General features: G+C 59.6%; 1 protein-coding gene across 3 annotated transcripts in view; it reads left to right on the forward strand.

Moving 5' to 3' along the window:
• Positions 1 to 22394, forward strand: part of TPPP (tubulin polymerization promoting protein) — a 35450-nt gene that overhangs the window by 7839 nt on the left and 5217 nt on the right. For all 3 annotated transcript variants that reach the window (XM_070246162.1, XM_070246163.1, XM_023625901.2), the window contains exon 2: positions 12897 to 13217. In XM_070246162.1, coding sequence (XP_070102263.1) covers positions 12897 to 13217 — 321 coding nt within the window. The remainder of the gene's footprint in view (positions 1 to 12896; positions 13218 to 22394) is intronic.

The raw sequence follows: 22394 nt of genomic DNA on the forward strand, positions 1-22394 counted from the left end.
TCTTGACATCTTTTGTTAGATTTATTCCTGGGTAATGGATATTTCTTCATGCTATTTTATTATTTTATTTAAATTAAGCTGATATTTCTTTCCTCCCCAAAGCCCTGGTACGTAGAGGTATATTCTAGATGTAAGTCTTTCCATTTCTTCTATGTGAGCCACTGCCACAGCATGGGTTCTGACAGACGGGTGGTGTGGTTCCACACCCAGGAACCAAACCCGCCACCAAAGCCGACCACGCGGAACTTTAACTGCTGGGCCCTCAGGGCTGGTGCTCTCGGTGACATTTTCAATGGCATATTTCTAAATGCCTCATATTGTTTCTTTTTGCTGCTACATGGAAATAAAATAGATTTTTGTATGTTGACTATGTATCCAGAAAACTTGCTAAATCACTTATTGATTCTAATAATTTTCCTGGTATTTCTTTGGATTTTGTCTATGCACAGAGAAACTGCGAATAATGAGTGTTTCATTTCTTCCTTCCCAGTTTTTGTATCCTCACTTCCTCTTGTCTTACTGCACTGACACTGTGACTAGAGGCCAGGAGGGCAGGCCTGTGTCCTTGTCTTACCCCAGTTTGAAAAGAAAAGTTTTCAATATTTCAGGTGTGGAGATCTTTGTCATTTTTTGTAGGTACCTCTATCGAATTAAGGCATTTCCTTCTTTTTCTAATTTGCTAAAAATTCTTATGCTGAATCCCATCAAATGCTTTGTCTGCATTTGTTAAGATGATGTGATGGTTTTGGTCCTCTATTCTGTTAGTGTGTTGAATTTATTACATTGATTCATTTTCACGTTAAACCAACCTTGCATTCCTGGCATAAACCGGACTCAGTTGTAAAGTATTGACCCTATTTATCTATTACTGGATTCACTTGTTACTATTTTGTTTAGGACTTTTGCATCTGTGTTCAGCCCCACGGCCGCAGCCTGCCTGGGTGGAGCGAACTCCCGTTTCTCTCTAGGCTCAGGACCTGCCCTCGGCTGCTGTTCTTGTCTGTTTGGTCTTGGGCTTCTCCGTGCTGCACTCCATGGCTGCTCCAGCCCAGCCACCTTGCCCTAGGACAGGGCTGTGCAGGCTCATCTGAGACCCAGCCATCCCAACAGTGGAGCGGCCCCAGTCTGGAAGAGGCCATGTGGCATGTGCATGCAGTCCGACCTCTCCCTGAATTAACAGACTTCCTGTCGAGGGTCTTATGTGCTTCACCCTGTACCTTGTATGTGCACCCATTTTTTTCTCTGCCCAGTACTTCCTACTTGAGACCAGAACAGTTGTTTTTGAGGACAGGTGTCCTATGGCAGTCCCCTACTTAGAGCGCTTCCTAGCTTAGGGTCACCTCCAGGGGCCTCCAGAATCCAGCCCTGGCTGGCCCTCTGCCCACTCTTGCCCCCACTGGATGGCTCTCTGTGCCAGCATCAGATGGCTCCCCTCCTCTGGGCCTTTGCATGTGCTGTTCTCTGTGAGGGATGCTTCTCCTCAGGCCTTGCCTGCTGTGTGAGTCCTGGTGCTGCTGTGACAAAGGACCACAGATCGGTGGCTTAACAACAGAAATTTGTCCTCTCCCAATTCTGGGGCCAGCAGTCTGGAGTCAAGGGGTCAGCAGGGCCGTGCTCTCTCTGGAAACTCCAGGGGAGGGTCCTTCCTGCCTCTTCCAGCTCCCGGGGCTCCAGGTGCTCCCCGGCTTGTGGCCGCGTCACTCTGTCTCTCCCTCTCTTATCACATGCACTTGTCTGAGTCCCTCGTCTTCTGTCTCCTACAGAGACACTTGTCGTTGGATTCAGGGCCACCCGGAATCCAGGACGATCACATCCCGAGGTCCTTAGCTTGATCACATCTGCAAACACCCTTTTTCCAAACAAGGTCACATTCATAGGTTCCAAGGGTTAAGACGTTGACGTTCCTTTTCCGGGGCCACCATTCACCCCACTACACTTGCCCTCTGCATAGGGAGCCCGCTTGACCCCATAGGGAACTTGTGGGGGAGGGCGCCTGTGCTGACTGACTGAGGGGGCATCAGCCACCAGAAGGTTCCACCCGTGTCCTCATCGCATCACCGCACGACTCTGGCAGGAGGTGGGTGTCAGACCCCGGCGTGGTGGACGTCCGTCTGTTAGTGGAAGTTTCTCCGTCTGTCTGGGCGGCCGGATCATAAAACGTGGATCCTGGGACCATGTCCCTGCATCTTCATTGCAGTCCACTCTGTGGCGGGACGCATGCGAGTACTCTGTTGGTGGAACGTCCTGTGAGATGTTTTAGAAAAAGCGTTTGGCCCAGACGGTGAGCGGCAGGGGTGTGAGTTAATTCTGAGGACCTTGAGGGTCCCTGAGTGGGGCCAGGCCTGTGAGCCGCAGGCAGTGGCCGAGCCTTGCTCCCGCATTTCTGTGGTTGCTCCGGGCCCCCTGACGCCGGTCCACCAGCATCGGTTGGGAGGCTCCTCTGGAACGGGGACGCCATTCTCCTGAAAGGCTCTCCCTTGGCCTCTGACCCTCACAGCTCTCATGCCGTAGATCCATGTGCAAACACACTCCACACGGCTGCTCCTGGCCGGTGGTGTGCTCAGATTTCATGCAGAACCCACTGAGGGAGACCAGCGCCGGCTCGGGGGTCCCAGGAGGCCGAGGGGCCCTGACTGGGCAGGTCCCCAAAATCCCTGGGTTCACAGTGACCCAGAGAAGTGTCTGCTGTTGACGCCAGTTCTTCCAAGGGGCAGGGGAGGGCGACGCTGGGGTCCTCACGGGTGGGTGGGGCTTGAAGATGCCCCCACCCCACTGCATCCCCTGCCCTCCTCGGTTTCCCTTCCTGGGAGGGCTCTGGGCCCACGAAGCCGTCTTCTGGAGAAAGCAAAGCCTGTCCCGGGCCTGCCCTCGGCCTGGCCGCTGCCACCCACTCCCAGCCTGTCCCCCTGTCCCGCAGCAGTTCCCTGGGTCCAGGCTTGGGGGAGGGTCCGTGCTGCGCTCACAGCGGGCGGTGGGGGACAGTCGCCGGGTGTGGGGGGAAGACACAGCTGCCCTCTGCTCCGCCTTCCCTCACATCTGGGAAGAGCTGCGTGGTGCCATCTTAGTCCCCAGGCTGCTCTGCGGGCGGTGACAGCCTGAGACCCTCAGGGACACCAGGCCTCAGGGCCAGAGTCCCAGCCCCTTGCACCTTTCTGGACCAGCGGCCTCAGGCTGCAGGACCAGGACCTGAGCGGCGGCCGAGGGGACAGGTGTGCCACACGCCACCGGGAGGGCCCAGAGAGGGTGCTTCGTGGAGCCTGCGGGCCCAGAAGAGGCCGCCTGGTGGGGTCCGGCGCTCTCACCGCCTGGAACAGCCCTCAGCCTGGACGAGCAGTCATTCACATCAAGTGAATGTCATTCACATCGAGTGTCAGTCAGGGCAGCTGCCGCGCAGGGGCCGAGTTACAATTAAAAATGTGAACAGTTGCCAAAGGGCTGGGTTGTACTCAAATGGCCTCTGAAATCAAGAGCTGAAGATGCAGAGTAGGGGGAGGGCTGTGCCAGGCCAGCCCTGTGGCCCGGGGGCTCCTGATGGCCTTTGTTCCCTCAGGCGTTTACTCGGGGGTCTCCTCTCGGGCAGCGCCAAGGGCCGGGCTCTCCTAGACCCCACGGTGGGGCCTGCGTCTGTGCTGGGCCTGGGCGGCTGGCGCAGGTGAGAAGGGGGAGGCGAGGCAGGGGACACTGTCCCTGCCCCTGGGCTCTGGGCTGCCAGGGTCTTTTGAATTTACTGTCCACCGCCCGCCCCCAACATCACCTCAGCCACGAGTGTCTCGTGCACCGGAATGGCCTTGGTGGATGTCAAGGTGGGGCTGGCGGAGCTCAGGGCCCAGGCCTGGGACCCAGTGTGCGGAGCAGCCATGCTTGGGATCTGTTTGGGGCTGCGGCCATTATTCCCTCAACCCCCTCGGCCTCCTAAGTCTGCGTCTGGACCAGGCCCTAGTGGAGCCCCGGTCCCAGGGCCTGCCTGCCACGGGGCCTCGAGGGGCCGGGAGGCGCCCGGCTCCTGCCCTTCCCTTGACCTCTCTCCTCTGTACACTTTCTTCAGAGTCTCGGTTGCCTTTGAGAGTCTTCTGCTGTCTGGTAAGCATTCTCTACGCGGCCTGGCCCCCACGTGGGCCTCCTTCGCCGCTCTCCCGTCGCCAGAGGTGCTCCCGGGCCACCAGTCAGCCCTGAGACTCCAGCACTCCGGCGAGGTCTGGACAGGAGCCAGCTCAGTCAGATCCCAGAGTGCGAGCATTTTCAGGCCCCAGAGCTTTCTTGCTCAGAAGCGGGATCTCAGTGCAGGCGCTGGGCCTCAGGCCACACCAGGGGACCCACGATGGTCCCTGGGCTCAGGTCCCTGCCCTGGTCGAGGGCGCCACCCGTGCATGCAGCCGGGGCATAAAGATTCAGAGGCCGCGGGTAGCACCACGCCCACCCTGAGCAGCTCAGCTGAGGCGTGGGTTGGGTGGTGCCCCGTGGGAGTGAGGATGGGAAACTGAGCGGGAGCTCCAGGACAGCCGGAGTGGCCCCACCCCTGGGCTTGCATCTCCAGAAGCTTCCTTCTGATGCCCTCTCTCCAGGGAGCCCTGTCCCGCCTGCAGGGCCTGTGGCAACATCTCGCTGGCCCAGACACCCCTCATTTCCACAGAGAGCCGCAGCCACCTGCCATTCTCCAGTCCAGCTTGCACCCCATGGGCTCTAAGGCCCCCGGACTCCGCGCTCTGCCTTTGGGGAAGGAGGTCAAGGACGAGAGTGCCAGCCAAGTGCCTGCCTGTAGTCAGCCCTCCAGCACCCGGGGTCACTGGCAGCTGCTCCCGGAGCTCGGGCAGGAGCAGCCCCACGTGACCCGCAGGCCTCAGTCACAGCTGGCCGCTCCCTTCAGATAGGGGCTGCTCCTGGGGGAAGTCCGCACCACATCCGCCACCAGAAGGTTCAGGAGTCGTGGCTGCAGCACTGGTCAGATGCCCGAGCTGGTTATCTGGCAGAGAACGTCTTGCCTCTCGGGCTCGTGGGGAATCCAGACGTCCGTGGTGCAGAGACTGGCCCTCATCACTCCTGCAAGACTTCCGAGGGGGACGCACGTCCCTTCATGCAGCGGCCCAGGTCGCTTGGGTGTGGGGGGTAACGGCTGGGCCCCCAGGAAGAGGACTGAGTGCCGGGAGGCTCAGAGTTGCCGGGTCAAGCAGGATGGCGCCTGAGGCCTGAGCAGCCACGCCACAGCGGGCGTCTCCCTGAGAATGAGCCCTGGGACTCAGCATGTCCCGCAGTAGGTGCCTCTCCTGAGGGTCTGAGCAGGGCCCTGGGCAGGGGGACCTGACAGAGAAGGCTCCTGGGGAGGAGAGGCTGGTGGGCCCAGTGTGTCCCAGAGGGGTCCCGGGGCGGCTGGTCTGCACTCCTGCTCTGGGCAGAGGTTCTCAGGGAGAGGGAGCAGTGGCGGGGAGCACACAGCTGCCAGGGAGGGCGATGGCAGGGTGAGTGGGGTGGGCGTCCTGTGTGAGTCCAGGATTCACCTGTGGCAGGTCCTGGCTCCCAGACACGTGGGTCCTGCTGGCCCCCACCCTGCCCCTCTCTGGTCGACAGCCCTGGCCCCTCACCCCAGTGTTAGCACAGCTTGTCAACGTGACCTCCTCCAGCGCGGCTTGGCCATCCCTATGTACCCAGTGCCCACGGGGAGGGCATGCTGTGGGCAGTGGCACCAGAGGACTTGGGAGAGGTAAGAGGGAGGACATGAGGGGCCTTGGGGGCTGAGTTCCAGATGTGGGTCCACTGGCCAGGGCAGATTTCAGGCAGTGCCTGCAGGTAGGGGTGTAAATGGGAGGCAGGATGTGGGAGCTGTGGGGCATCATCAATGAGCTGCTGAGGCCATGTTCTGAGTAGGCATGGGGGAGCCCAAGAGTGGCAGTGCATTCACACCTGCAAAAGCAGGTGCACACCCATCTTTACAATCTGGGCTTACCCATGTCCTGCCCCAGGAAGGTGGACCAAGAGAGCACAGAGCTCTTGTCAGTGCTGCCCTACTCACAGACACACCTGGATCTGCTCACAGACACACCTGACCTGCTCACAGACACACCTGACCTGCTCACAGACATACCTGCTGTGTTCACAGAGACACCTGCCCTGCTTATAGAGACTCCTGGCCTGCTCACAGACACACCTAACTCTGCTCACAGACACGCCTGGTCCTGCTCACAGACACCTGGTCCTGCTCACAACACACCTGGTCCTGCTCATAGACACCTGGCTCTGGTCATAGATACACCTGGTCCTGCTCACAGACAGACCTGGCCCCGCTCACAGACTGCCTGACTCTCACAGACACACCTGGTCCTGCTCACAGATGCACTTGGCCCTGGTCACAGACACACGTGGCCCTGTCGCAGGCCCACCACTAACATGGATTTCCATTCCTCCTGGTCAGGGTGCTGTGTGCTGAGGTAACCTGGTGGCTGTGACTATGGAATGTCAGGGTCTGTCCCGTGTCACCTTTTCTATAGGTTTTGCTTCTGGTAGTCGAGTCTTGAAGAGGTTGCCAGGAAGAATCATTCCAACATGGGGCCCCGTTCACTCTCATAAACTGGGCCTCGTCATGTCGCCTCTTTGGAGCCCGTGAGAGAGTTATGGTCCAGGACACCAGCACCACCTGATGTCTGGGAGGCAACCCCGCCCTGCTGCGGACACTCACGGGGCGGGTGTCCAGGTCTTGATGGGGCCGTGCAGCAGGGCTTCTGTTTGCTGCAGCTGCCCTGGGGCCGCAGCCCTATCCTGCCTCTCCTCCCACTGGCCTGTAATTCCACCTGCCCGCCTGCCCCACCCTCCCCAAGTGTGACTACTGTCTCAGTTCCTCCTCCTGACCCTGAGGGGTCAGCGCGGGCCATCTCAGGCAGGACCTGGCCAAGGGCGCTGGCACCTGCTCAGCTCCCCCCACTTCGCCTGCCCTCCCACGCACTCTGGCAACCTCCCCTGGCCCTGGTTGCACACCTGAGCCTGAGCGGCTGCGGGCTCAGCAGTGGGTCTGGAGAGGGAGTGGTCTGTGGTGGGCTGTTGTGTCAGAGGTGGCCCAGAGGGGTTGGAAGCATCACTCGTCCCTCCTGCCTGAGGACCCCTGAGGCCAGCAGGAGTAGGTGTCCCAAGGGAGCCCAGCTCTGGGCTGAGGAGGCAGGTCCCACCTCCCTGTCCGCCGCAGGCCTGCTGCTGGCATTGCTGTTGCACTTCGCAGGTGCGTCCCTCAGCCTCGGCGGCCTCTGCACACCAGGGACCCCTTCTGCTCTGTGCGTCCCTCGCCCTCCACCCCCCAGATGTACACACATCCCAGAGGCTGGGGTCTTTCCAGGGAAGCAGGTGAGTGAGGCTCAGGAGAGAGACTCCAGGTTTTCACGGGGAGCTGGGCCTCCTGGGCATTGAGAGCTCCTGGACTCTAAAATACGTCCGAACTAGAGCCTCCTGGGGCTTTCGAGAGCTGTTGACAGTCCTCACCTTGAGGGAGGAGAACCAGGCCACGTGTCTGCTGTCAGCCGGGTCACACCCGTCATACCTGGTTATGCCTGAGTGACCTCGACTCCCAGCACACACTGCCCTGTGCCCTGTGGGGGGTCTTAGCCAGGGAGAAGTCAGCGCTCTTGGGAATGCTGGGCACCCCTGAGGGTGCAGGGCACACACCTGGGATGCAGGGTACACAGCTGAGGGTTTAAGGCACACACCTGGGGTACAGGGACACACCTGGGGTGCAGGACACACAGCTGAGGGTGTAAGGCACACTCCTGTGTTGCAGGGCACACAGCTGAAGGTGTAAGGCACACAGCTGGGGTGCAGGGCACACAGCCGAGGGTGTAAGGCACACTCCTGTGTTGCAGGGCACACAGCTGAGGGTGTAAGGCACACAGCTGGGGTGCAGGGCACACAGCTGAGGGTGTAAGGCACACAGCTGGGGTGCAGGCACACAGCTGAGGGTGTAAGGCACACTCCTGTGTTGCAGGGCACACAGCTGAGGGTATAAGGCACACAGCTGGAGTGCAGGGACACACCTGAGGGTGTAAGGCACACACCTGGGGTGTAGGCGCACAGCTGAGGTGTAGGGCACACAGCTGAGGGTGTAAGGCGCACAGCTGGGGTGCAGGGCACACAGCTGAGGGTGTAAGGCGCACAGCTGGGGTGCAGGGACACAGCTGAGGGTGTAAGGCACACAGCTGGGGTGCAGGCGGGCAGCTGGGAGGTCCTCCCTTTTACCCTGCGTGCTGTGGGGTGGCATTGTGTCTCCTGGGGCCTCTCTACTAAGCGAGTTTATTTTCTTACTGGTGGAGCAGCTGGCAGGGCAGGTGGGAAGGGCATGAGGGTCTGCCCCACCCAAGATTCAGACTCCCTGCAGCCCCAGAGCCATGGGGGCAGGAAGGTGGAGGGGAGCCCCGGCCTCCACGGGGAGAGGAGTTGGGCAGCCGGCCGTGTGTGCAGCTGTCTCTGCTGGCACAGAAGGGGCTCCAGACAGCCCCACGTTCTGGTGAGTCTCCACTGGAGCTCTCAGCTTTTTCTTAAATTAAATGTATCATTATTACATCATTTTGGCAGTAGCGCCTGGGTTTAATGAGGCAATTCAAAGAACTGAAAGAACCGAGAAGCATGTGCCACTCCCACCTCAGCCCGGCCTTCGGTCTGTCCTCTCTCCCCAGGGCTCCAGCCTGTGCAGCTCTTCCTTGCCCTTTTGCTGTTTTCCCAGAGCGGGGTGTGTATTTCTGCTGTTCACGTCCTGCTTCTCCACAATAATCTTGAGGATCTTTCCATGTCAGTACCCCTGGCTGACAGCAGGCTCTAATTCCTTCTGTTGTTTTTCTTAAAATAATTTAAAAATATATTTTATTAGGATAATACATGTTTGTAGAAAATCTCAGAAGGGAGAGCGTGGGCAGCCTCTGTGGACTGCCAGGTGGGGACCTTCCTCCCAGCTGGTTCTGGGTCTATGGCCACATCTCCTCTGTGGCATGGCCCAGCGACGGGCACAGCCTCGAGGGCAGGGGGCTCAGCGCCCCTCACCAACGCCCCCATTGCAGTCTTTCCTCCAGGCCCAAAAAGACGTCACGGACAGAGCCGCCCTGCACTCAGGGCCGGGGTTCCAGAGGAAATGTCGGATGTCACAGCTGCCCTGCCCTGCTGCCTGGTGGGAGGTTCCCAGGGCCGTGACCCCAGGTTGAGTTGATGGGGACCTTGCTTTTTCACACTTGCTGACCTTCTGTGTCATTCCCAGCACTGTGGGCTCCATCGTCACTCCTGTGTCCACACTTCCCTCCCCGGTGCCCCTCGGCCTGGGCCCTACCTGCAGTCCCGGCCTCCTGCGGCCCTCCCGCGACAGCCCAGATGCCTGCAGGAGCGTTGGCAGGGAGTGGGGTGGAGCTGAGAGCTTCTGCGGCCTCATCCTCCTCCCTCAGCCTGGGGCGGTGAGGTCGAAGCATTTTGCTCAGAACGTTTAGAGCACGGCTGGCCGCTCTCCCCTGGGGCCCAGAGGGCATCCAGTGGCAGGCCGCACCTGTGTACTTTCTGCTCTTTCCCACACAAACCTTCACGGCCCCTCTCCACCCGCCTGCCGTCTTGGTGGGGTTTCGGGGCTTGGAGGAACCTGAACTGCCCCACGGGCGCCAGAATGTCCCCTCGCCCAGTAACCCACACGCTGCCCGTCCTGTTGCTCGGATCTCCACTTTCCTTCCACCCAGTCCCGCCTTGCGTGCCTTGGCTTCCCCTCGGGTGCTTCCTGTCACCTGAAGTTGGAGCATCTCGTTTGTTTCCTGTGTCCACCTGGAAGGTCGGCCTCGGAAGGGCAGGACTTACTCAGTCCTTCTTGATTTTTAATTTACCTGGAGGCAGATCTGCCAGTTTGTTAGAACCATGTGCCCAGCACAATGGGCCCTGACGGCTCCTGCTGTGCATGGGCCGGTTGGTGCCCCTGCTCTCCTTGTCTGCTTTGGCCTCGGTGGGTCCCTGCTGAGGTTCCCAGGTGACCTGCTCTGCATGCTGAGTCGGTGTCCCTGTCCCCCAGTGTCCAGAGCACTCCTGGGAATTCTTTTCATCGGCAGCATCTGGGGCGCTTGGCCTGCCACATGCAGGCGGGCTTGCTGGGGCTCCCTGAATGCTGCCTCCCCTACGCAGGCTGGGCCCCACAGGCCCTAACTGTAAAATAGCACTTGTAGGAAATCTGCAAAACACAGAAAAGTACTTGTGCGTGGTCCCAGCACCCAGAGGCAGCCAGCCCCTGCCGTCACTTTGGTGCCATCCCTTCTCGGAACACAGTGTTCCTGGGCTGAGAACGTGCAGGATTTGAGCATCATGAGCAGTTTCTTCCTCGTTGACCAAGTTGAATACACGTGCTCCCATAAGTGGTTTGCACATTCTTACTAAACTGACTAATGCTTCTAGCAGTTTCTTAGCAGCTTTTCTTTCTTGGGCTGAGAGCTGAGAGATGCCGTGGTCAACACTGGGCCAGCCCATGGGAGGCTCCTGTTTCAGACAAAGAGACGGTGTCAGCGATAACACTGGAATGATTCCTGCTGACACCCGACCCGCCTGTCTCGCCTATGCCATCTGTCCTCTGGGATGGTCCTTTAGAGACAGCGCCACCCCCACCGGGCTCCCTGTCCACAACCTGGGTGAGGGGTAGGTGCCCGAGGGTAGTGCCTGCTGGAACATGGGAAGCCTGGAAGTTCTGATCTGACTTTTTCCCCCTCACGCATCTTGTCTGCTTCCTCCTGCCCCCGAGTAGTGCTCCATTGTCATGTGTCTTGGATTTTTCTCACCAGCAATTGTACTTCTGGCTCCATCCTAGAGAAGAGGGGGTGAACGAGTGGGGGACCACGGCCCTTGAGAATATTCAGGCCAGTGGTCACGTGAGCTGCACTTGACTCTCTCATTTTTGGGGACCTGTGTGGTCTTGAGTTCACCTGTAGGGTCCTGAGTTCACCTGTAAGGTCTTGAGTTCACCTGTATGGTCCTGAGTTTACCTATAGGGTATGGTCTTGAGTTCACCTGTATGGTCCTGAGTTCACCTGTAGGGTCCTGAGTTCACCTGTAGGGTCTCAAGTTCACCTGTAGGGTCTCGAGTTCACCTATAGGGTCCTGAGTTCACCTGTAGGGTCTCGAGTTCACCTGTATGGTCTTGAGTTCACCTGTAGGGTCCTGAGTTCACCTGTAGGGTCCTGAGTTCACCTGTAGGGTCTCGAGTTCACCTGTATGTTCTCGACTTCACCAATAGGGTCCTGATTTCACCAGTAGGGTCCTGAGTTCACCTGTATGGTCCTGAGTTCACCTGTAGGGTCCTGAGTTCACCTGTACCGTCTTGAGTTCACCTGCAGGGTCCTGAGTTCACCTGTATGGTCCTGAGTTCACCTGTACGGTCTTGAGTTCACCTGTAGGGTCCTGAGTTCACCTGTAGGATCCTGAGTTCACCTATATGGTCTTGAGTTCACCTGTATGTTCTCGAGTTCACCTGTAGGGTCCTGAGTTCACCTACATGGGTCTTGAGTTCACGTGTATGGTTCTTGAGTTCACCTGTAGGGTCTCGAGTTCAGCTGTAGGGTCCTGAGTTCACCTATAGGGTCTCGAGGTTCTTGAGTTCACCTGTAGGGTTCTTGAGTTCACCTGTATGGTCTCAAGTTCACCTGTACAGTCTCGAGTTCACCTGTAGTGTCTCGAGTTCACCTGTATGGTCCTGAGTTCACTGGTACGGTCCTGAGTTCACTGGTACGGTCCTGAGTTCACCTGTATGGTCTTGAGTTCAGCAGAGCCACACTCAGGACCCCTATGATGCCAGGTCACTATCTTCCTCTGGTCATAACTGCTGTTAAGAACTCACATTTGAGGGAGACTTTCAGTGAACTACAGAGTTCTGAATAAGCTTGCTGTTCGTGGCACTGACTGTCCACCCAGAGTTTGTTCTCAGCACTCGGTCTTGAGTCCCTCTCCTCTTACTAAACCCTGGTGTCGGTTCTCAGTGAGGCATAGACCGCTGCTCCTCTGGGAAGCCGCTCTGAGGGACCCACTGCCGATCTTTGCCAGGGGCTGGTGTTTCTGGTCCTGCCCTGGCTGCCAGCCAGTGGGGGAGGCATCCGTGCCCAGCCCCGTGCTCCCAAAGCCTGCTGGAGCAGCAGGGGCCCCATCTTCTGGGCCCCATGGGCCCCAGGCCCGGCTCTAGGGATTGGGCGCCTCCCAAAGGCAGAGACTCGTCGACAGGTTCAGGCAGGCTTTCCGAGCTCCTGACAAGCCCCACTGGCTGGTGGCTTCCCCTCTGCACACGTGGCCCCCACCCTGGTCCTGGAGTGCAGGTCGCTCAGCCCTGGCCCATGGGGAGACCCTCATACGTGCTCTTCGCATCTCTTTCCCACTGGCACCCGGTCGGCAGGCTCAGCCCTGAGGTAGGGCAGCAGCATGACCGGCTCTGGATCTCCCTCCCGAAGGATGGTGTCACCATGGACCCTGGAGGGGTGTCGTTTTGGGGGGTCCCAGAGCAGGTGTGGCTCAGGGTGGAGGCCATGGTGAGAGGAGTGATGGGGAAGGGGACTCTGAGCCCCCCGTCCCCCAGGAGACTGAGCTGGGTGCTCCCCCTGAGGTCCTGCCATTGCTGAGGGCTTTGACTGTTCAGGGAGGTGTCCTGGGCCCACCGACTCGGCGGTTGGCAGGGCACTGGCACTGGGCAGGGCAGTGCCGTGTCCAGCAACAGGACAAGCACTCACTGTCCTGCAGGTGCCACCTGGGCAGCAACTCTGCCGCCTCATGTCCAGGGCTTGGCTCCGAGGGGTCCAAGGGACCCTGCCACATCCTGGGTGCCTGCCGTGACACAGGCAGCCAGCCTCCTGTCCCAGGAGTGGGCCAGCAGAAGGGCCTTGAGTGGCAGCCCCAAAAAGGAAGACAACCTTTTTCTTCTCTCCTTTCCCCTCCAGAAACATGGCCGATAGCAAGGCCAAGCCCACCAAGGCCGCCAACAAGACGCCCCCCAAGTCCCCAGGGGAGCCCGCAAAGGACAAGGCAGCCAAGAGGCTGTCCCTGGAGTCAGAAGGTGCCAACGAGGGGGCGGCCGCCGCAGCCCCGGAGCTCAGCGCCCTGGAGGAGGCCTTCCGGCGGTTCGCGGTGCATGGGGACACCAGGGCCACGGGTAAGGAGATGCATGGCAAGAACTGGTCGAAGCTGTGCAAGGACTGCCAGGTGATCGATGGGAGGAACGTCACCATCACCGACGTGGACATCGTCTTCAGCAAGATCAAGTGAGTGCCCCTGGGCTCACAGCAGAGCCAGACGCCCCGAGGTGTGCAGTTGGCTGGCCATGCGTTCTGGATCCCCTGGTGGGTCCTGTGTTTCCGCAGCCATGAGGAAGTATGATAATAAGGCTTCAAGGTCCCTCCCCTTGCAGAATAAGGCGCCTGTGTTAGGGCAGGCGGGGGAGTCCTGGTCGTGGAAACTGCCCAGCAGCCGACTGGAGCTTGGAGGGGCCAGCGGCCTCGGGTGAGAGAGCTGGCCCATGCCTGAGCAGCTCCCCAGCCTTTGGGAAGTGGTCCCACCTCAGGAAGACACCCACATCTCCACCTGTGGGCTCAGTGGCTTCGTCTTTGTGCGTGTGTGTACAGTACTCACGCACACCTTTTTCCCTGGACGCTGGGAAGCACGTCCAGGCATCGGTATGCACCACCCCCACCTCCCGTCCACCAGGCGTCTCTGAAGCGCGAGGATGCAGCTCAGGTGCCCGCACCCTCTGTTAGTGGCCTAGCTCCTCGTCCACCAGGCTCCAGCCCAGTGGCAGTGGGCAGTTCCCTCTTTGCATCCCCAGTGGCTGTGACTTCCTGTCACCACTTTGCTCCAGGGAGACATTGTCGGGGTATCTATGTTGTGGTGAGGTCTCCCTGACTCCCTGGGCTGAGAGTTGGTGCCTGTCCCAACAGTGACTCGAGCTGAAGGGGCCACTGTCACCACCAGAGCCAGGAGGTTATGCGGGGTGGCCTGGCTGGGGTGGGCGGAGGCAGCCCCCGAGAGCCAGCCATCAGGACCAGTAACGGGGCGCAGGAGACAGGCACCCACCAGGCGGAGGGTACTTAGCCTTTCTGCTCCCATGGGAAGAGGGGGGACCCGTCAGAGTTTACTACAGTCGGACCAGAGCCCCACGACACCACAGCTGCGGGCTCTGGGCTCCTGGTGGGCTCTTCATGTCGGCTTTGCCCATCCCTTCCCAAGGCCCAGAGTTAGAGGAGGAGAGGTGGGGTGCAGGTGAGGAGAAGAAGGGGTGCAGGTGAGGAGGGGTGCAGTTGAGAAGAAGGTGGGGTACAGGTGATGAAGGAGGGCTGCAGTTGAGAAGGAGGGGTGCAGGTGAGAAGAAGATGGGGTGCAGTTGAGAAGGAAGGGTGCAGGTGAGAAAGTGGGATGCAGTTGAGAAGGTCGGGTGCAGTTGAGAAGGAGGGGTTCAGGTGAGAATGAGGGGTGCAAGTGAGAAAGTGGGGAGCAGTTGAGAAGGAGGGGTACAGGTGAGAAAGTGGGTGCAGTTGAGAAGGAGGGGTGCAGGTGAGAAAGTGGGGTGCAGGGGAGGAGGAGGGGTGCAGGTGAGAAGGAGGGGTGCAGGTGAGAACATGGGGAGCAGGTGAGAACGTGGGGTGCAGGTGATGGAGGAAGGAGGGGTGCAGGTGAGAAGGTGGGGAGCAGTTGAGAAGGAGGGGTGCAGGGGAGAAGGTCGGGTGCAGTTGAGAAGGAGGGGTGCAGGTGAGAAAGTGGGGTGCAGTTGAGAAGGAGGGGTGCAGCTGAGAAAGTAGGGAGCAGTTGAGAAGGAGGTGTGCAGGTGAGAACGTGGGGAGCAGGTGAGAACGTGGGGTGCAGGTGGTGGAGGAAGAAGGGGTGCAGGTGAGGTGGGGAGCAGTTGAGAAGGAGGGGTGCAGGTGAGAAAGTGGGGTGCAGTTGAGGAGGGGTGCAGCTGAGAAAGTAGGGAGCAGTTGAGAAGGAGGTGTGCAGGTGAGAACGTGGGGAGCAGGTGAGAACGTGGGGTGCAGGTGGTGGAGGAAGAAGGGGTGCAGGTGAGAAGGTGGGGAGCAGTTGAGAAGGAGGGGTGCAGGTGAGAAAGTGGGGTGCAGTTGAGGAGCGGTGCAGGGGAGAAGGTCGGGTGCAGGTGAGAAGGAGGGCTGCAGGTGAGAAAGTAGGGTGCAGTTGAGAAGGAGGTGTGCAGGTGAGAACATGGGGAGCAGGTGAGAACATGGGTGCAGGTGATGGAGGAAGGAGGGGTGCAGGTGAGAAGGTGGGGAGCAGTTGAGAAGGAGGGGTGCAGGTGAGGAGGAGTGCAGTTGAGGAGGGGTGAAGTTGAGAAGGAGGGGTGCAGGGGAGAACGTGGGGAGCAGGTGAGAACATGGGTGCAGGTGATGGAGGAAGGAGGGGTGCAGGTGAGAAGGTGGGGAGCAGTTGAGAAGGAGGGGTGCAGGTGAGGAGGAGTGCAGTTGAGAAGGAGGGGTGCAAGGGAGAAGGAGGGTTGCAAGTCAGAAGGTGGGGTGCAGGTGAGGAGGGGTGCAGTTGAGAAGGAAGGTTGCAGGGGAGAAGGAGGGGTGCAGGTCAGAAAGTGGGGAGCAGGTTGGAAGGAGGGGAACAGGTGAGACAGAGGGACAGACCCAGGAGCAAAGGAACGCGAAGAGCTGTTTTGGTTGGGGAAGGTTCTAGAAAGGCTGGGAGGGAGGAGGGGAGAAGTGGCATGTCCAGGGCCAGGTCACTCAGCCAGGGAATGCTGCAGGTCCCCACACCCTGGGTGCTGGCCGAGGCATGCGCGGTGCCAGGGACAGATGCTGAGCAGGCCTTCCTTCCTGCACTCTTAATTCCTTCTGCAAGAAGTTGCTTTCACACTGCTGCATGGAGGCTGGTCCACACATACGTACACGCAAGCTCACAGCCCACACACGTGTGCACAGACATGCATGCACATACATGTGTGCACACGCACATGAGCTCACAATGCACATGCACACATGTGCATACACATGCACACACAATACATGCATGCACACTTGCATGCACATGGGGAGAACTCAGGCTCTCTACACCCTTGCTGGTGGGAAGGTGGCAAGTGTGGTCTTGGCTCATGTGGAGGACGGGTGCTCTGGACAAGCCCCGTGAGCAGGAGGCATGGGCACCCGCCGCCCAGGTGGAGGAAACAAGTCCTTCCTGCCTGTCTTCTCATCACATGAGCGAGCGAGCACCGAGAAGGGAGCCCCATCTGGTCCCAGTCCCTGTCCAGGAGGCAGGATGTCAGCTGCTTGGACACTGAGGGGCTGAGGCTTGGCTTCTGGCTCCCGGGTGTGGTGGGCTCCGCACTGAAGAGCCCCGGGCTGCTTGGGGACCCCTGGCATCTCTGCCTCAGCTCACTGTGGGGGACGCGGTCTCGGGGAACAGGCAGCTGTGGCCCAAGCCCAGCAAGGGGCCGTGGTCATAACAGTCCGGACCAGCCTGTGGCGGCCGCAGGGGCCTGGGCTGGTCACACTGTGGCTCCTAGAAGGGAGCAGCCCACATGCCCAGGTGGGCTTGCCAGTCACCATGGGGGTGCGTTGGGGAGGACTCACACCCTTGACCCTGGGAAAGGAGAGGTGGTCGGTGCCCCAGGCAGGGTTGTGGGGCCCTGCAGAGCAGGCTGGGGACCGGGGGACCACCGGAGGCCCTGCTGGGCAGTGGAAGAGGCTGTTTGGAATGATTTTATTTGGCATTGTGAGGAGCGTGGTGTCATTTGGGGACGTGCATGTCCTAGTTTATGGGGTCTTGGGAACACGGTTGCTCCACGTGGCAGCCACAGCAGAAGCACCTCACCTCGTGGGAGCCACAGACGAGGAGCTGCAGTCGCTGACTCGGGCAACCTACGGTGGAGAAGCCCACTATTTCTGTTTGCGGGCGGTTGCCGTGGCTCCGCGGGCGGTGACGCCAGCCGGGTATCTGCAGCCTCTGTTTGCATCCTGTCGCCATGGCAGCGCTTGTTTGTTTTGATGTTACTATGTGTTAAGTTTTAAACAAATTTCTCGCAGCTCTGTTCCAGGTCTCAAGTGAAGACTATTGTTACCTACACAGCCTCCTGCGCCCTCCCCCCACAGGCCTGACACAGTCGGTCTGAAAGGTTGACTCATCGAGGCTTAGTCTGCACAGCAGGGGTGCCACCCTGACAGCCCTGTTGGGGCCGTGAACGGGGCGACATCCCCTTCAGTGCTGCCTGCGATGTCTGCATGTGTCAGCACTGGGGTCCCCACCGCACAGGTGGAGAGGCCAGCCCGCGGGGGCTGTGTTCGCAGAGTAGACGGGTTTCCTGTGAGCCCTGTGCAGGGAGATGGTCCACACCGGTGCCGGGCGTCCAGGTCGCAGGTCAGGAGGGAGCAGGCTGTGGGGTCCCCTGCGGCCTGTTGGCCACCAACCTGAAAGCTGCTCTGTTCTTGCATACCTGCCGCGGCCACGGCCCGGAGACGGTGGGAACTGTGTGAGGCAGGGAGTGAAGAGTCGGCAGATGGACTCCGGGCTCTGTGGTAACAGACCTGACTGTCAGCATGCGCCACAGAAACTCAGCACAGACACACAGCCCTAGAGCCCAGCGCCATCCAGTGCCTTCCAGCGCCACCCAGCACCTGGGAGCAGGCCCGAGCCTGCAGGAGAGAGCCCCCAGGATAGCGTGATGTGGGCTCGGGGCACATAGTCCCCTGCGGGAGGGGCAGAACTCTGCGTGAGATGTGACGTCCCAGAAAGGCTGGCTGGCGACACAGTGACCCCGAAGGGGCCGGGAGGCCTGGTGGCAGGGGCGCCCCCACTCCCAGCTCTGCTCCTGGGCCTTGAGGCTGACACAGCCACACTCCTGGTGCCTACAGCACGGCCCAGGCCCCATGGATGGAAGGGTCATCGGTGTTCCCCACACTGGGCCTCTCCTGCTCCAGTCCCGCCCTCCAGGCTAGTGGGCGAGATCGGGGCAATTGGGGTCCCTGGATGCAGACCCGGGCTCCTCATAGAGTCAGGGTGGCCACAGCGGGCAGGCCCTTCTCTGCCCTCTCGTGGCCACCCGCGGCAGTGCAGGGCATCCCACGGCTTCTGCCCTGCCCTCGGTGGTAGGCCAGTGCGCCTCCTGGTGCACCTGCGGCCGAAGGTCAAGGCCTGGCAGGGCAGGAGTAGGGCGATTCCTCGCACATCGGCTCTTCGTTGAGTCAGTGTGGGCGTTGGATGCCAGCGCTTGCAGGTCTTTTAAGAGGATGACCTTCCCCAAACCCCTAGAAATGGTTTCAGTGACCTCAAGTGCGTCCATTCCCCTGCCGAGCCCACAGCAGAGATTAGGGGTAGCCGGGGGTGGCCCTATGCCTCTAGGGCCCCTGCCCTTCACAGGGTGGGAGCCCAGCCCCTCGTGCCCCCGTCCCCACGCCCATGCTACCCTGCAGAGGCAAACAGCAAGTTAGGAGGAAGGTAACAGCAGAAGAACTGTGTGTTGGGGTCACAGCTGCCCTGCAGGCAGGTTGGGGCCCATCAGCAGCCAGACCTGGGATTTGAGTGGCCTGTGCAGCCTGTTCCAGGTTCTCAGCTTCATCGTCGTCCATGGGGCTGGGCCCACACTCTGGGCACTCAGCCTGCTGGGGCAGGCGGGTAGGGGCTGTCAGCAGGAGGGGAGCCCTGGTCTGGAGCGAGGGGCCAGTGTCTGCCAGGAGAGCCTGCTCACAACAGCCGGGCCCTCCCTGAGCACAGCAAGAAAGCAGAGCCCCTGGTCCCGCTCGGGGCTGCTCGCAGGTCTGGGACCAGAGGTGCAGCCAGTTCCTGCGCTGTGTCCCCACTGCAGCTCCCCCGGAGGCCTTGTACCCAGTGGGCAGGGCTCCCCCAGAAGCCCCCAAGCCCCCACTGGTCCAGGGGCTGATGGGAGTGTCCCAGAGGCTCCCTGCTCTGACCCTCATCAGTCCTTAGGGCCCCTCAACACCCCACTTCCTGCCCACACTGGAGTCCTGGCCAGCCACTTTCTCCAACCCCCACCAGAAAGCTAACTGTGATGGTCCAGCATGCTAGCCGCCACCTCTCAGGGAGGGCCCCTGGGGGTGCCGCCATGTGCTCTGATTCACGAAGGGGCTGGCAAGGAGATGGGGGTCCTGTGCTCTGTGCTGGGACTCGTCAGCCCAAAGCCCAGGAGCCTTTGTGGTGTTGGCCCTGGAGGCACAGATGTCTGCCTCAGAGAGCTGTGCTGGCCCCCCGCCCGGCTCCTGGACGCCCCTGGCCAGTCCACAGTGTCCCTGGGTGACCTTTGGGATCAGACAGGCCCAGCCCTCCGCCTGCCCTGAGCTGGGCCTAGAAGCCCAGGGGATGCAGGGCCTGGGAAGCAAAGTGAAACGCCAGCTCACGGGGCCTAGTGTGTGACCGGTGACCCATTACTGTCCAGCAGAACAACAGCCTTCTGAGCAGGGCGCTGGCCACCCCGGCACAAGCCAGGAGAAGGGGGGTTTCAGTGTGGGGACACCCTCCTGTTCTGGGGACTCAGAACAGGCTGGCTCTGTGTCCAGGGAGCCGCGTAATGTGATCCAGTGTCTCCGAGGAAGAGACCAGCATTGTCATTCTAGAGCTCGCCAGGGATTGCTCTCAGCAGCGGGCGCCGGGTCCCCTGGGGAGAGCTCCCGGCCGGCCCAGACCCAGCTCCGAGACCCCCGCCTGGCGGTCACCGTGGGGATGCTCGGGGATACCCAGCCCAGCCAGGTGGAGCAGGCCGGTCAGGCCCCTGGGCCTGTGCATCCACCCAGATCTGAATGTGCTTGTGAGGAGAGCCCCCGCCAGCCACCCCCACCCCTGCATGAGTGACTCACACTGGTGGCGCCTGGTGCCACAGCACCCAGAGAGGGCCGCGTGCTCCAGGGGCTGGTCACCGGCCTGCCGTCAGGACTGGCGTCCACAAGCCAGCCCAGGCCGGGTGTGGACAGGAGACAGGAGCGCCTTTGACAGCCCAGAACAAACAAACAAGGCCCCTGGGCCATAGAGGGTTAAGGACCCACAGGGCCAGGAGGAGGAAAAGAGGCCTTGTGTGCCCCACCGGGCACCGTGGCTGCAGGGCACGGCGGGGTTCTCCTCACGTGGGCGTGCCTGAGCCGCACCGCCTGGGATGGCCCGGCCATGGGGTCCAGCCAACTTGCCCAGCCTAGCACCGAGTGCCTGAGAGTGGCCGTGGGTGTCGAGGCTGAGCGCTTCGAAGGGTGGTGCCCGCCACCCTACACAGTGGCTCTGAGGAACCCCTGCGGTCGCTGTCAGGACAGACATCTGAATGTGCTGGGGCAGCCGTGCCCAGCTGTCCAGCCCCATGGGGGTCAGGCTCCCTGGCTCCTCCTCCCCGAGCGAGGTGTGAGGTCCTGATGCTGGGGGGTCGGTCGGCACGCCCCCATCTGCAGATACACGTGCAAAGTGCCCTCGAAGCCCTGCGTGTGCTCCAGACGTGCTCCGGTGTGTCTGTCCGTTCACCCCTGAGGGACAGTGGGGCAGTTTCTGGGTTTGGGTGACGAGCACAGAGGTGACAAACATTCATGGTCAAGTTTACCTGTGAGCTCAGGTTCTCGCTTCTCTAGAGCGAGAGCCCAGGAGGGGACTCAGGGTGATGCTGTAGGCATGACCTTTATGAGAAACTGCCAAAGTACCTTCCAAAGTGGGCACCACAGGGCACCGCACTGGCTGCGTCTGAGCGCCCAGCCACCCACGTCCCCACAGCACTAGGGACTGCCATTTTATTCACTGTCTTGCTGCGGCCGGCCAGTGGGTGTGTGCTGGGATGTCATCGAGGTTTTAGTTTGTGCTGCTCGGATGACTGATGATTTGAGTGTCTCTTCTCATGCTTGTTTGCATCCCCAGGTCTTCTTTGATGAAGTGTCTGGCTCAGATATTTTGCCCAATTTTTTACATTTTTTCTTATTGTTGAGTTTTAAGAGTTCTTTGTATATTTCCAATACAAGTCTGTTATCAGAAATGTGTTTTGCAAGTATTTTCTCCCATTCTGTGGCTTGTCTTTTAGTTCTCTTAACAGTGTTTTTTGAAGAGCATGGTTTTAAAAATTTTGGTAAAGTCTAATTCATCCTCTTTTTTTCTTTTGTGGACTGTTTCAGTGTCGTTTCTAGGAAATCTTTGCCTAACCCAAGCTCACAAAGATTCCCCTCTTAGGTATTCTTCCAGAAGTGTCGTCGTTTTGTTTCAGAATAAATTTGGGACTGCAGTCCATTTTGCGTTAGTGTCTGTGTGTGGTGCAAGGCACAAAGTTTTGCGTGCACATCACCAGTTCTCCGCCTCCACTTGTTGGAAGGATGATCCTTTCTCTACTGAATGCCTTTGTGGAAAATCCTTACGCATAGGCTTTTTTCTGACTCTGTGGGCTGTGGTTGATCTGTTGGACTTCCCCACATCTTGTCCCTGCGGTTTTGCAGTAAGGCTTAAAGTTAGTGGTATCAGTGCTCTGACTGTGTTCTCGTTTTTCAAAATTGTCTCATGTTGTAAGGGCTGGCCCGCTGGCGTATTGGTTGGGTTCATGCACTCCACTTCAGCAGCCTGGGGTTCGTGGGTTTGGATCCCAGGTGTGGACCTATACACTGCTCCAAGCCATGCCGCGGCAATGTCTCATATGTAGAATGGGGGAAGATGGGCACAGACGTTAGCTCAGGGCCAATCTTCCTCACTCCCCAAAAAAAAATGTTTGGTGTTGTAGACCCTCTGCTTGGTGATGTCTACAGAACACCAGCTGGGGTGGTCAGGTCAGCTGTCTCTCCAGTCACTGATGCTCAGGACTCTGCAGCAGGAATGGCCAGCCTGGCTGAGATGGCCTTTCTGCGGCTGTTGCCATAGTGTGTCCCTGTGGAGTATGGATCCTCCCACACACCACCTTTTATTCTGAAACCTCGAACACTCCCTGAGTGGACGAGCTGGGAAAGATCAGGTCAAAGGGCAGAGGAAGTTTCTGGTTAAAATTACAGAAGGTGAAGAGCCAGCCTGGGACGTTTTCCCCCGGGGGGTTCTTGTTGGGATGAGGAAGTGCTGGGCGGCAGCCCCTTGCCTCGTCCCGGCCCAGGCATGACCTGCCCCCAGGCCACCTGACGCTGCTCCTGTGGGCCAGCCCTAGTCAGGCCCTGGGTGGGTTTCAGGCAGGCGGCAGCGGAGGCTCCTGGGGAGGGTGGGGTGCCTTTCCGAGCCTTTGGGTCCCAGGTGGTGGGCCTGACATGTGGGACCATCCTGGGGAGGCCCCCAGTCTTGTCCCTTTGTGGCGATTGTGGCCCAGACACACAGACCTCGGCCTCCTCCTCCTCCGTGTGGTTTGGGTTGGACGAGCTTCTTCGCTAACTTTCCCTCTGAAAGTCCTCTGAGTGGAGGCCACACACACGCCCCGTTTTAGAACCAGACCACGGCTTTGTTTTAATGTCCAGTTGTTCATAAAGGATGTGCTTCCTTTAAGCTTTTTTCCAAGACAA

The sequence above is a fragment of the Equus caballus genome, chromosome 21, assembly GCF_041296265.1.
Source record: "Equus caballus isolate H_3958 breed thoroughbred chromosome 21, TB-T2T, whole genome shotgun sequence".
Classification (NCBI taxonomy): domain Eukaryota; kingdom Metazoa; phylum Chordata; class Mammalia; order Perissodactyla; family Equidae; genus Equus; species Equus caballus.